Source organism: Euprymna scolopes, chromosome 8 (genome assembly GCF_053919585.1).
Source record: "Euprymna scolopes isolate OS-2025 chromosome 8, ASM5391958v1, whole genome shotgun sequence".
Classification (NCBI taxonomy): Eukaryota; Metazoa; Mollusca; class Cephalopoda; order Sepiida; family Sepiolidae; genus Euprymna; species Euprymna scolopes.
Window position 1 is genome coordinate 42,376,643 of NC_136489.1, and position 13,656 is coordinate 42,390,298.

The window sequence follows — 13,656 nt, forward strand, 5'->3', positions numbered from 1 at the left end:
CTTTTGACAAAAATTGCTAATGAATGAGTCCCAGAGTTCAAATTTTTTAATCCAGTCTGTCCCCAACAGGTTATTAGTGTGTTTTAATATTAACATCTTGAGATTCAATGTTTTTCTCTTCAACATTACGTTAGTGGTAACCTCACCTTCAAATCTTATTCTTTCTCCAGTTATGAAGAGAACCAAGAAAGTTGCTCGTTTGATTTTCCGATTTGCACCAAGTATGGTGGTTTATGATGAACAAATCCTTACCACGGTCAAGTTGAAGTCTAACATTTTTGTCCCCAATTTTTACCGTCACATACTTTCATACATTTTCGTGTTCCACTTGAGTCCTTGTTATTAATACGTAGCTCCTGCAGGGTGTTTTTGCTCTGCAATGTGAGACTTTGTGTCCCTTGTCTGCACCAATTACATTTCCGGGACAGATATAGACAATTCTTCTGCCAGTGGAATTCTCCCCATCTTGGCATGGGTAACGAGGTAACTCTGGCTTCTTTTGGGATTTTTCCAGAGGAACATGTTTGGCTTTTACTTGACTGTTTGGAGAGATTTTTTGTTACTTTGTACCCTTCTAATGTGTGCTACACCTGTCTCTTCTATAGTTTTGGAGTCTTGCATCTTCGAGATGATTCTTTGCCATTCCTCAGCCAATTGCTAAAGGGTTATAGTTGGTTCCTTTTCCAATCTGTTTAGTGTCCGGCATCAGAGTGGGACATCCTTGGTCAACACTAAACCTTGAATTAAAATCAGGACCTTGAAGTTGTCCGCTGTCAATGAGGATAGTCGAAGTCTTCAGTGTCTGTTACTTATCTATAAAAGCAAAAATGTGTGTTAGTATGTGCACATTTTTTGTATGTCTGGCAAAGGCTTTTTTCGGGGGGAGGGGTCACTAATTCTTACAACTTTTTATATATACTCCCTAGATTTAGAAAAGTAAGTCGTGTTATCTTTTACTTGAGCGACTTTTGCATGCTATTTTTACGCTATTTCTTAGTCTCCTCCGTGTGTTTGTTCATAATATCTACGATTTGCGAAGGGACATCGCATCTAGATTTATTTTGGTTGACTTTTATAAAATTCACACTATTCCATCCTCCTGCGTGTTTGTTTGTGTTTTTCGTATAAAAGCCAAACTGATAGCAGTGAACGTTAGTCGGCAGCCTTCTTGGCCTGGACCTCCAGAAAAGCAATTAGCTTTCATCAATGTGGGGAAAATCCTTCATATCAAACAATTACTATTCATTTGGAGAACTCCCCCTTTTAGGTGGGGAGCTGGTTTTTCCCCAACATCGTGAGGAAACAAATAGTTGAACTGGCCTTCAGCCAATGTTCATTTCTAAATTCACTTAGCAAATCAACTTTTTGATTGACATTGTTAAATTTGAACGCTTTCCACTTCCTGTGGTTTCGTACCGTAGCAGTAAAACTTCACATTTTCTTTCACTTTCCTTTTCGTCTTCGCATCACGGGTTCGAACCTGCGTGCCTACTAACACTTTTTTTGTGCTCAACACACACCTCCAAACACCTGGGCAACGCCGGGTACCCCCACTAGTCTATAATATAAATCTCACCTGTCTAAGTATGTCTGCCTAAAACTTTCAACAGAGGTGACAGATTTTCATGAAATCGATATCATTGTGAATCGACCCTTCAGATGACAAATATGAAAAATTAGGTACAAAAACATTAATTCCTTCACCCTTAACTGGGCACTTTTCTACAAGAAAGGTCGCTTTTTTTTTTCTTTTTTTTTTCACCAATATTTTTGAAAGTCATCCGCTCTTTTCGATTGACTGGCCTTAATTTAAACATAAGTTACTTCCGTTTTGGCGATGGGCGTAATAGCAAAGACGTCACTTTTTAAAATTTTTTTTCGCTCAACACACACCTCCAAACACCCGGGCAACGCTGGGCATCCAGGCTAGTATCCTATATAACATGAATTGTGTCACTGGCTTATTAAAATTTTTAGTTAAGTCTTCACTCTGTAGAAGGAAGTTTCATGGGAATAGGCCCTCAGCTGTGTGTATCCTGGTTGATGATCGAGATGACAACATTTATTTTCTTTTTTTACAGTTTTTGTAGACTTTGCAATGACCAATGTGTTAGCATGATTATGTGGCATTTATTGCTGTACATAGTATACTAGCCTGCGTGTCTGGTGTTGCCCGGGTGTTTGGAGGTGTGTGAAAAAAGAAAGTGGCAGGCAAGTTTGAACCCGCCATGCGAAGGCAGAAGTGTAAAGCGTTGAAATTTAGTGATGTCAACTATAGCGGATAGCGAAATGAAATCACGCACTTGAGTTTGGCTGTAGGCCAGTTAAGCTTGATCAAAGCTAATTGCCTTCAAGACATCCTAGCCCGGAAGGCCAGGCAGATGCGTTTGCTTTGATCAGTTTTGCTTTATTTATACAAGAAAGACAAACAAACACTGGAAACCAAGGATTGTTTTTAAAACTCTATCTAATAAAGAGACAATGTTTGTTCACCAATCTGAGATATTACGATCTAGGAAGTACAAGGAAACTTCTTCATAAATGTAACCTTGTCGAGAAACCCAACAAAGAAAGCCTTTTGTGGACATACACAAACGTGCACTCATTTTGCCTTTTATATTATAGGCTGGTGGGGGGTGCCCGAGTGTTTGTAGGTGTGTGAAAAAAAGAAAAAAGTGCTGGTAGTCAGTCAGGCAGGCTCGAACCTGCACTGTGAAGGTGGAAAAAATAGTGAAAGAAAACCTGAGAGTTTACCGCTGCACTATGATGCAAACGGAAGTGTAAAGTGTTTAAATTTAGCGATGGAAAAGAAATGAATGAGTTGGTAATTAAGTTAGGAATCACGCAGGTGCAGAAATGAACGTCTGGCTGTATGCCAGTTAAGCTTTCAACTTTCTGTCCCGTACTTGTTTCCTCACGATGTTGGAGAAAACCAACTCCTTTAAAAAAAGGGGGGGGGGAATGGGGAATTCTGGCAGTGTCCAAATGAATAGCAATTGTGTGATATCAAGGCCCCCCCCACACACACACACACACAAAGCTGATTTCTTTCAAGACATGCTGGCCCAGAAAGCCAGGCAGTGTGCATTCGCTTTTTATGAGAAAGACAAACAAACACTGGAAACTAGCAATTTTTTTTCTTTTCTATAAAACTCTATCAAAATAAAGAACGAGACAATGTCAGTTTTCGAATCTGAGATATTATAATCTAGGGAATATAAAAAAAGTTCTCCAAAATAATAACCTGGTGGAAAAAAAAATAGTCTTTCTTGGATATACACAAATGTGCACGCCCATTTTGCCTTTTATGGCATAATCGTGTTGACACACCTTAGATGGCATAATCGTGTTGGCACACCTTAGATGGCATAATCGTGTTGACACACCGGTGCTTGTCAGATCAGCAAAGTTAAGCAACGTTGAGTGTGGTTAGTACCAGATGGGTGACCATTTGGGAATTCTAGGTGCTGTATGTGCTCTCCGCTTATTTCTGCATTTGTTTCCAGTCGTCCTGTACATACACTTCACTTGCCATTGATATTTAACAAGGTCGACTCAGGAGATGTGTGGTTGGACATTGCGCACATCCTACCACAAAAAATTTCACATGCAGGCACCCTTACGTGTTCCATACGTCCAGTAAATATTTGTTGGAATATTAAAAATGAAATCAAAATAAATACTACTTTAATATTTTTTAAATATTAAATAGAAATAAATACATTCTTCTGAATTTTCATTGTATTATTATTATTATTTCTAGTCCTGTCAATACAAGAGCTTTATAACACAACCTGCCCTATTAATCATATAGTTTATGATGTAACTGATGTAGAATTCAAAAGACAAAACAAATGTAGTGTAAAGTATTCCACAAGTTTTTAGGTTTATTATATCGTTTATCAAATTTTGTTTTGGAACTTAAATTTTTTCTTGAGAAGGTGAAAAGTCTTTGAAGATGGACATTGAAAATCTCTGCAAACCCTGATATGTGTCGGCAAGTAAAAGTATCTTGAAATTGAAAATCAATGTCTATAAACGTGAAATTGTCTGTGTACAGATTTCTCTAGCTACTAGATTTCACTACTGTAAATTTTCAATGTACAGACTTGAGATTTGACATAAGAAAAACCAATTAAAAAGATTCTCCCAAATCTCAATACGATTTGGGAGAATCTTTTTGATTGGTTTTCTGCCAGAAATTTGGCTGTCAAGTGGTCAAAGTTCGAGTTAACCTTTGAAAACTCTACTAAACTCCGCTGCAAATTTTGGGTCTAAACATTTGAAATTTTACATGTAGGTTGCTTGGAAATGGATTAAACTTTTTAATTTGATTGAGTCCATAACAATAAATGTTAAGAGGTCAAAAATATTTTTTAAATTGACCTCTGCTGTCTCTACCAAATTACTCAGCCAATGTTTGGTCTACACATTTGAAAGTTAAAGTGTATTCAGACATAGGGCAAGCTTTTTAATCAGATTTTTGGTTGAAAATTTGGCTGCCAAGGGGTCAAAGTTCAAAAGATTTGACCTTTGCTGTCTCTAGTGAACTATTCAGCCAATTTTGGTTCTAAACATTTGAAATTTTACAAAAAGGGTATTCAGACATGCAGCAAGCTTTTTAATTAGTTTTTGGGCGAAAATTTGACTGCCAATCGGTCAAAGTTGACCTTTGCAGATTCTACCAAACTCCTCTGCCAATTTGTGGTCTAAACACTTGAAATTTTAGATGTAGGTTACCAGGACATAAGTCAAACTTTTTAATATATATATATATATATATATATACATACACACACACACACAGGGTGACCCCCCCCCCAAAAAAAAACAAAAAAACAGAACATTCAATTGTTTTTGTGAGCGTTTTACAGTCAACGCAGAAAAAAAGGCCAAAGACCCTAGTGTTTTGATGTGATGTTTTGAATATAATAAACTAGTTATGACCAAAGTTTCATTCCATTCGGACAAAATACTAAGAAATGGGGCCTAATTAGAGTTGGGGCCCGTTTTTTTTTTTTTTGTCACCCTGTGTGTGTGTGTATATATATATATATATATGCACATACTGTTATAAACAGTACATAGGGCTCAAAAATTATCAAATTTCATATAGATTAATTTTATCAAATTTCATATAGATTAATTTTAATTTAAAAATCCCTGATCAGTATTTTTTTTTTTTTTGTTTGTTTTTTTTGCATCTAAAAACTTGTTCTAAAGCAGTTTATTTTATATTTTCAAGTTTAAGATTCTTTTACTTGCCAACACTTTTTCAACTTACAATTTAGTGCCTGTGTGCCTTTCTAGCTTAATATAAAAAAATGAAACTAAAGAATTCTACGTGCAATAACTGCTAGTGTGAGCTTAATAACACGAGGGTGGACTTTTTACTTCCGAGGAAAGAAAAGACCAACAAAACTTAAAACTCTTTCTTTGATGGGGGAATTGTAAATGTGAAATTAATCAGAAAAAAAAAATTCTTTTGTGCATCTAAAAGCGTGTTCTAAAGCAGTTTATTCTATCTGCCTTTCTCTCTCACTCTCATCGGTCTAGCTAGTTGAGATCAAAACATGATCCGTAACACCCTAACTGGTCGGAGATTTTTTTTTAAAGGAAAGTAAGTCTGTAAAGAGCAAGTAAGTACTTCCATTTAATAAAATAATTATAGCTATCTATTAAAACTAAAACTTGGAAAACATGCACAAAATTGATAATTATTTTTTGTTTATTTTAATTGGCGTAATCTTGGTTGTACAGCATCTGAAATTAAAAAAAAATTCTTTTGGGGGCTTAAATAGCCATTTATACCATTTACTATTATAATCAAAATTTACAAGCATATTTTAATGTTATGTAAAGGGAAGTAAACCTCCCCCCCCCCCCTCTCAATGTTATTTTCTTTGTGTGGGTATAAAATGAATGGGCTGGACAAATATGGAGAGATGGATATGAGCTATGATAGGTAACCTTGTTAGTATGAAAATAAATTCGATGAGAAAAATTATATTAAATATAACCATTTAAAATGCCGTCTTGTCTAATTGAACAAACTACAGATATCCTGTTTCCAAAATCATTAGAGATACGGTTTTTGTCTTAGCTAGGTGATGTATTCCAATTAAGCAGATAATCTACAATCACCACTGACTGGATTGCTAGTTATGCAAGTCATGAAATGGTTGTTGTGATGGTTAGCACCATTAAAGCTAGGTTAATTCCGCTACAAGTAAAAGCAATGTGTAATGAATGGAGTTAACTCCTATTAGTTTTAGTCTGTTTTATAATTCACAAATTTTGAAACGTCAGATGTATTTTTAAACTTAATATTTTCAAGCAATTTCTAACCATGAAAGTGAATTAACTGCCTTGTCATTCAATTTTTATTTTATTTCTGAAATTTTCTATTAATTTATTTAATTACAGATTCTAAAAAAGACTCCGGAAGTCGAAAAAGAAAGTTCTCAACTGGATTACATATGCCAAGTGCTAAACGTAAAAGAGTATCTTTTGGACCACAACTTAGTCCAGAGCAATTTGATCGAACTTTACCTCCTGCAACACCTGTTAGAAAAGGTGCGACACCTTCCAGAGGTGGCACTGCTAGTCAAAGGCCATTGCTAAAGAGAAATTCTATAGCGTATTCTAAAGAATTAGATGTTACATTAGAAATGTCTTCACCTAAATCTTCTAAAGCCACGCCCAAGTCCGCGTCCAAGACTTCCCCCAAGGCCACGCCCAAGTCCGCGTCCAAGACTTCCCCCAAGGCCACGCCCAAGTCCGCGTCCAAGACTTCCCCCAAGGCCACGCCCAAGTCCGCGTCCAAGACTTCCCCCAAGGCCACGCCCAAGTCCGCGTCCAAGACTTCCCCCAAGGCCACGCCCAAGTCCGCGTCCAAGACTTCCCCCAAGGCCACGCCCAAGTCCGCGTCCAAGACGTCCCCCAAGTCCGCGTCCAAGACATCCCCCAAGGCCACGCCCAAGTCCGCGTCCAAGACGTCCCCCAAGTCCGCGTCCAAGACGTCCCCCAAGTCCGCGTCCAAGACTTCCCCCAAGTCCGCGTCCAAGACTTCCCCCAAGACTTCCCCCAAGTCCGCGTCCAAGACTTCCCCCAAGGCCACGCCCAAGTCCGCGTCCAAGACTTCCCCCAAGGCCACGCCCAAGTCCGCGTCCAAGACTTCCCCCAAGGCCACGCCCAAGTCCGCGTCCAAGACTTCCCCCAAGGCCACGCCAAAGTCCGCGTCCAAGACTTCCCCCAAGGCCACGCCCAAGTCCGCGTCCAAGACTTCCCCCAAGGCCACGCCCAAGTCCGCGTCCAAGACTTCCCCCAAGGCCACGCCCAAGTCAGGTCCTCGCCTAGTTTTAATGAAACAAACTCTGAAAGTCACTTCTCAAAACACGCCTAAATTAATTTTAAAGAAACCGTCCCCAAAATACACTGGAAAGTTTACACCTAGAGTGTCTTTGAATGCTAGTAAGTCTACACCCGAAGCTTCTTCAAAGGCTACGTATTCTTCAAATACTGTACCACAGGCTGCAACAAAGAGGACGCCCCGCAGTGCCACTCCAGTGGGTGTGTCAAAGAAATCTCCTAGACCTGTGACAAGAACGCCTCTCAGGGCTACTCCAGATGCTGTGTCAAAGAGGGAGCCACGCAATGCATATACAGAAGCTACGTCAATAGAATCGCCTAAACAAATAACTAGGACGCCCCGCAGTGCCACCCCCGAGTCTGCCTTGAAGAGGACTCCCCGCAGTGCCACCCCCGAGTCTGCCTTGAAGAGGACGTCCCGCAGTGCCACCCCAGAGTCTTCCACTAAGAGGACGTCCCGCAGTGCCACCCCAGAGTCTTCCACTAAGAGGACGCCCCGCAGTACCACCCCCGAGTCTGCCACGAAGAGGACGTCCCGCAGTGCCACCCCCGAGTCTACCACGAAGAGGACGCCCCGCAGTGCAACCCCCGAGTCGGCCACGAAGAGGACGCCCCGCAGTGCCACCCCCGAGTCGGCCACGAAGAGGACGCCTCGCAGTGCCACCCCCGAGTCTGCCACGAAGAGGACGCCTCGCAGTGCCACGCCAGAGTCTACCACGAAGAGGACGCCTCGCAGTGCCACCCCCGAGTCTGCCACGAAGAGGACGCCTCGCAGTGCCACGAAGAGGACGCCTCGCAGTGCCACCCCCGAGTCTGCCACGAAGAGGATGCCTCGCAGTGCCACCCCCGAGTCTGCCACGAAGAGGATGTCTCGCAGTGCCACCCCCGAGTCCGCCACGAAGAGGACGCCTCGCAGTGCCACCCCCGAGTCTGCCACGAAGAGTACGCCTCGCAGTGCCACCCCAGAGTCTACCACGAAGAGTACACCTCGCAGTGCCACCCCAGAGTCTGCCACGAAGAGGACGCCTCGCAGTGCCACCCCAGAGTCTGCCACGAAGAGGACGCCTCGCAGTGCCACCCCCGAGTCTGCCACGAAGAGGACGCCTCGCAGTGCCACCCCCGAGTCTGCCACGAAGAGGACGCCTCGCAGTGCCACCCCCGAGTCTGCCCCGAAGAGGACGCCTCGCAGTGCCACCCCCGAGTCTGCCACGAAGAGGACGCCCCGCAGTGCCACCCCCGAGTCTGCCACGAAGAGGACTCCCCGCAGTGCCACCCCCGAGTCTGCCACGAAGAGGACTCCCCGCAGTGCCACCCCCGAGTCTGCCACGAAGAGGACTCCCCGCAGTGCCACCCCCGAGTCTGCCACGAAGAGGACTCCCCGCAGTTCCACCCCCGAGTCTGCCACGAAGAGGACGCCCCGCAGTGCCACCCCCGAGTCTACCACGAAGAGGACGCCCCGCAGTGCCACCCCCGAGTCTGCCACGAAGAGTACGCCTCGCAGTGCCACCCCCGAGTCTGCCACGAAGAGGACGCCTCGCAGTGCCACGCCAGAGTCTGCCACGAAGAGGACGCCTCGCAGTGCCACGCCAGAGTCTGCCACGAAGAGGACGCCTCGCAGTGCCACGCCAGAGTCTGCCACGAAGAGGACGCCTCGCAGTGCCACGCCAGAGTCTGCCACGAAGAGGACGCCTCGCAGTGCCACGCCAGAGTCTGCCACGAAGAGGACGCCTCGCAGTGCCACGCCAGAGTCTGCCACGAAGAGGACGCCTCGCAGTGCCACCCCCGAGTCTGCCACGAAGAGGACGCCTCGCAGTGCCACCCCCGAGTCTGCCACGAAGAGGACGCCTCGCAGTGCCACCCCCGAGTCTGCCACGAAGAGGACGCCTCGCAGTGCCACCCCCGAGTCTGCCACGAAGAGGACGTCCCGCAGCGCCACGCCCGAGTCTGCCACGAAGAGGACGTCCCGCAGCGCCACGCCCGAGTCTTCCTCTGAGAGGACGTCCCGCAGCGCCACGCCCGAGTCTTCCTCGAAGAGGACGTCCCTCAGAGCCACGCCCGAGTCTGCCTCGAAGAGGACGTCCCGCAGCGCCACCCCTAAGTCTACCTCGAAGAGGACGCCCCGCAGTGCCACCCCAAGGGCAGCCTTAAAGGAATCCGCTAAGCCCATGATGAAAACACCACGCAGTGTTACTCCAGAGGCTATGTCAAATAGGACACGCTGCAGTGTAACATCAGAGGCTGCCTTTAAAGAATCTCCTAAGCCAATGATGAGAACACTCCACAGTACCACCCCGAAGTCTGTGCCCAAGAGGACGCCTCGCAGTGCAATTCCAGATGCAGCGTCAATGGAATCCTCTAACCTTGTGACTAGGACACCCCATAGCGCCACTAAAGCAGCTGAGTCACCTCATGCCATGGAATCTCCTAAGGCCATGGCGAAAATGCCCCGTAGTGCCACCCCGGAGGCTGCGTCAAAGAGGACGCCCCGCAGTGAAACCCCAGAGTCTACTACAAAGCGGATGCCCCGAAAAGCAACCCCGGAGTCTGCTACAAATAGGATGTCCCGCAGTGCTACCCCAGAGTCTGCGTCAAGGAAGACGACTCGCAGTACCAACCCAGAGTCTACAACAAAGAGGACGCCCCAAAAAGCAACTCCTCAGTCTGCATCAAGGAGGACGCCTCGCAGTGACACCCCTGGGTCTGCTACAAAAAAGACGCCCCACAGTGCCACCCCAGTAGCTGCGCCAAAGTGGACGTCCTGCAATGCAACTCCAGAGGCTGTGTCAATGGAATCCTCTAAGCTTGTGACTAGGACACCCCGCAGCGCTACTCTAGCAGCTGAGTCAAGTGTTAAAGCTCGTGCCATTGCTCCCAAGCCAGTAACAAGGACGCCCCGCAGTTCCACCCCGGGGGTTGCTACAAGGAAGACGCCCCACAGCGCCACCCCGGAGGTTGCTACAAGGAAGACGCCTCGCAGCGCCACCCCGGAGGTTGCTACAAGGAAGACGCTTCGCAGCGCCACTCCGGAGATTTCTACAAAGAGGACGCCCCGCAGCGCCACCCCGGAGGTTGCGCCAAAAAGAACACCCCGCTGCGCCACCCCGGAGGCTGCGCCAAAGAGGATGCCCCGCAGCGCCACCCCGGAGGCTGCGCCAAAGAGGATGCCCCGCAGCGCCACCCCGGAGGCTGCGCCAAAGAGGACGCCCCGCAGCGCCACCCCGGAGGCTGCGCCAAAGAGGACGCCCCGCAGCGCCACCCCGGAGGCTGCGCCAAAGAGGACGCCCCGCAGCGCCACCCCGGAGGCTGCACCAAATAGGACGATGAGAACGCCATCTAGTGCTACCCCAGAAACTGCGTCAAAAGAATCCCCCAAGCTTTTGACCAAAACACCCCGCAGCACGAATCGAGCAGCTTCGTCAAAGGCGACACCTCGTAGTGTTACTAGGACGCCAGGCAGTGCCACTCATAAGCCAATGACTAGAACGCAACGCAACGTTACTGAAGAGGACGCGTTAAAGGAATATCCTAAGTCTGCAACCAGGACTCCCCGCAGTGCCATCCCAGAGGCCGCGTTGAAGAGGACTCTCCGCAGCGCTACTCCAAAGCCAAGGTCAAAATCATCCCGCAACTCGGTATCAAAGACATCTCCCCATGTTACACCCCCAAAATCGAAGACTTCTCGTGTTACTCCATTAAAAACCCCAAAATCCACTAACAAAGTGTTGAAACTGAAGTCTAGTGCAAAAGCATCACCTAAAGTAACTCCTACACCCTCAGTTAAACTTCAAACCCCCAAATCTTGGGGATCTCGAAAGTCTGCTCAAAAAAAGTCTATCAGTAAGCAAAATAATATTCAGAAAACTCCCAAAAAGCCATTGTGGTCCCAAATTGTCAAGTTTGGTGTCTCCAAAAAAGTGGTTCTCGTCAAAAAACCAATCAAAGCTGTTGTGAAGCAGCAACTGGATAAAAAGACACTCCAAAAGGTAAATATGTCTTTCTTTTTTTCTCTACCTTTTCAAATATTTTCTTTGGATGTTTTACTTTTCTCTAATAAGTGACATCAGACTTGAATATGTTTCATTTATATTAGCTATATCCTTTTAGCGTTGCCCGGAAATCTTTCATTTCACTTTTTCTGTAATTTTTTTTAACCATAAATTTGGATACTGCGGGCCCAAATTCCCATACATATTAAATTGCTTTTAAGGCGTATGCATCATGTAAAGCAAAATAAATTGTTTTGGTCTTCAAATATAGAATTGATAATAGAAAAAACATTTTACTGATCTATTACATCACATCCAAGTTATAATTCTTTTGTTTAAGTTCTATTAGATAATCCAAATTGCCCAGTTTGTAAAATGTTAGACTAAAGTTCTTTTAAGGTTTTAATTTCCAATCATAGCGGCCACTTTATTTGTTTGGAATTTATTAATGCAATGTTTTCCGTTTCTAAAATAAGTTAAGATCTTTGATATTTTGAAATCTGACAAATTTAGTAACGTATTTGTTACGTTTCCAAAAATAAATACAGAAAACATGAAAAAACTAACAGATGGCCGAAATATCAATTTATATAAGACTAGTGGGGGGTACCCGGCATTGCCCCGGGTGTTTGTAGGTCTGTGTGTGTGCTTTTGGGTAAATGAAAAGAAAAATTGTTGGTTGTTTTAAAAAAAAAACGAAGCCTTGACGCGCAGTTGGAAAATAGTAAAGTGTGAAAAAAAAAAAAAAAAAAACGTGCGACCTGGCAGGTGCTCATTTTTGACGAGTTAATGACGTGAACTTTCAGTGCGGGACAGTGTTTTATTTACCTCGAGTCTGTTGGCTTCTTTTTTTTTTATACGAAAAGCTTAATGCACATGCGGCGATCGTAAGCAATAGCTATTCAGCAATTAACATTTTCTGCGGGACAGTTTTTAATGAGGTCAATCCGGTTTGTTTGTTTTTTACCTAACTTTGGGGCAAACCAGCTCCCTGTTTATTAGGAGAGTGTCTCTTCTCAAAATGAAAGCAACCGTCTGATATGACGATAAGCCGACATTGACCAAAAGTTAAATCGCTTTCTAGAGACCACTGGCCATGGGCCAGTGATTCGAATCGAGTTTCGCTTTTTTTATACCGAAAAACGAAAGTAACATGTGCCAATCCGAAAATGTTGAATATTTAACGTTTCAAAGTCAGGCAAATTAAATAGAGAGGCGACCACCGTTAAGTCGTAGATATTATGATTTAGACGCGATATAAAGTTTTAAGTTGTGAGGCGACCGATTGGTTCTCTAAAAAAGCCTTTTGAAGGCATACACAAAAGGCGAACATACATACATACACACATTTTCGCTTATATATATATATATATATCTATATATATAGATAGATAGATAAATAACCGAAAATTTCAAATGTAATATATTTTCCTTGTACATATGATGGTGTAAACATCAGTGTAAAATTTTTTTTTTTTTCTTGAAAATGAAATTATGAAAATTGAAATCCAGAGTCACCAAAAAAAAAAAAAAAATGGTATTAGAAGATAAATCCGGATAGCCAACAGTGAAGTTAAAATAAAATTTAAAAAATAATAATTTACATTCCACCTGCTGTGTTCTATTTAATAAATTGTTTTAGCTTATTTTTATCAGTTTAAGCAGTGTTTTTATTGACTTTTTTCACACTTAAAATGTACTTTTAATAGGATTAATTTATCATTACAAGTAAAAGTAACTAAATATTCTAATTAAACAAGTTCTTTTTATTACAACAAAATAGGATTATCTAAATTAATGAATATTTTTTAAATTTTCAAAAATATAGAAATTAATGTGTTTCAATTATGTAACCTATGCACAAAGTTTTGATTGTGCAAAGCTGGATCTGTAACTAAACTAGCTTTTAAGAGCTAATTAAGCAATTTTTATCAGAGCTATTATTTTATTTTTATAATTCCCTATTGTAGAGTTTACTTTACCAATTATCTTTGAAATAGTTCCAGAAAACTATTTCTTTCAGGGGATTTTTATAACATATGTATTTAACTTTCAAATTTAGCTTATTTTTGAGTATTCAAAGCCAGCGTGTAAACTTTTTCATTATAAGTTTTTTTTTTTCTTTGTCAATCTCTAAAATATTTTTTCTTGTTAGAGATTAACTTTATGCTTTAATCTTTCAAACATAATTAAAAAGTAACCTGAAACTTACAAAACATTATTATAAGCTGATTTTTAGAACCATGATCCCTATCAGTTTCCACCAATAAATTGCATGTACCTAATAATTCGACATTTG

The 13,656-nt window shown here is 43.2% G+C and overlaps 1 protein-coding gene across 1 annotated transcript in view; it reads left to right on the forward strand.

Moving 5' to 3' along the window:
- The window catches only part of LOC145283529 (uncharacterized), an 89,125-nt gene that overhangs the window by 56,593 nt on the left and 18,876 nt on the right, over positions 1 to 13,656 (forward strand). Inside the window, exon 7 of the mRNA XM_080132395.1 lies at positions 6,427 to 11,354. Coding sequence (XP_079988521.1) covers positions 6,427 to 11,354 — 4,928 coding nt within the window. The remainder of the gene's footprint in view (positions 1 to 6,426; positions 11,355 to 13,656) is intronic.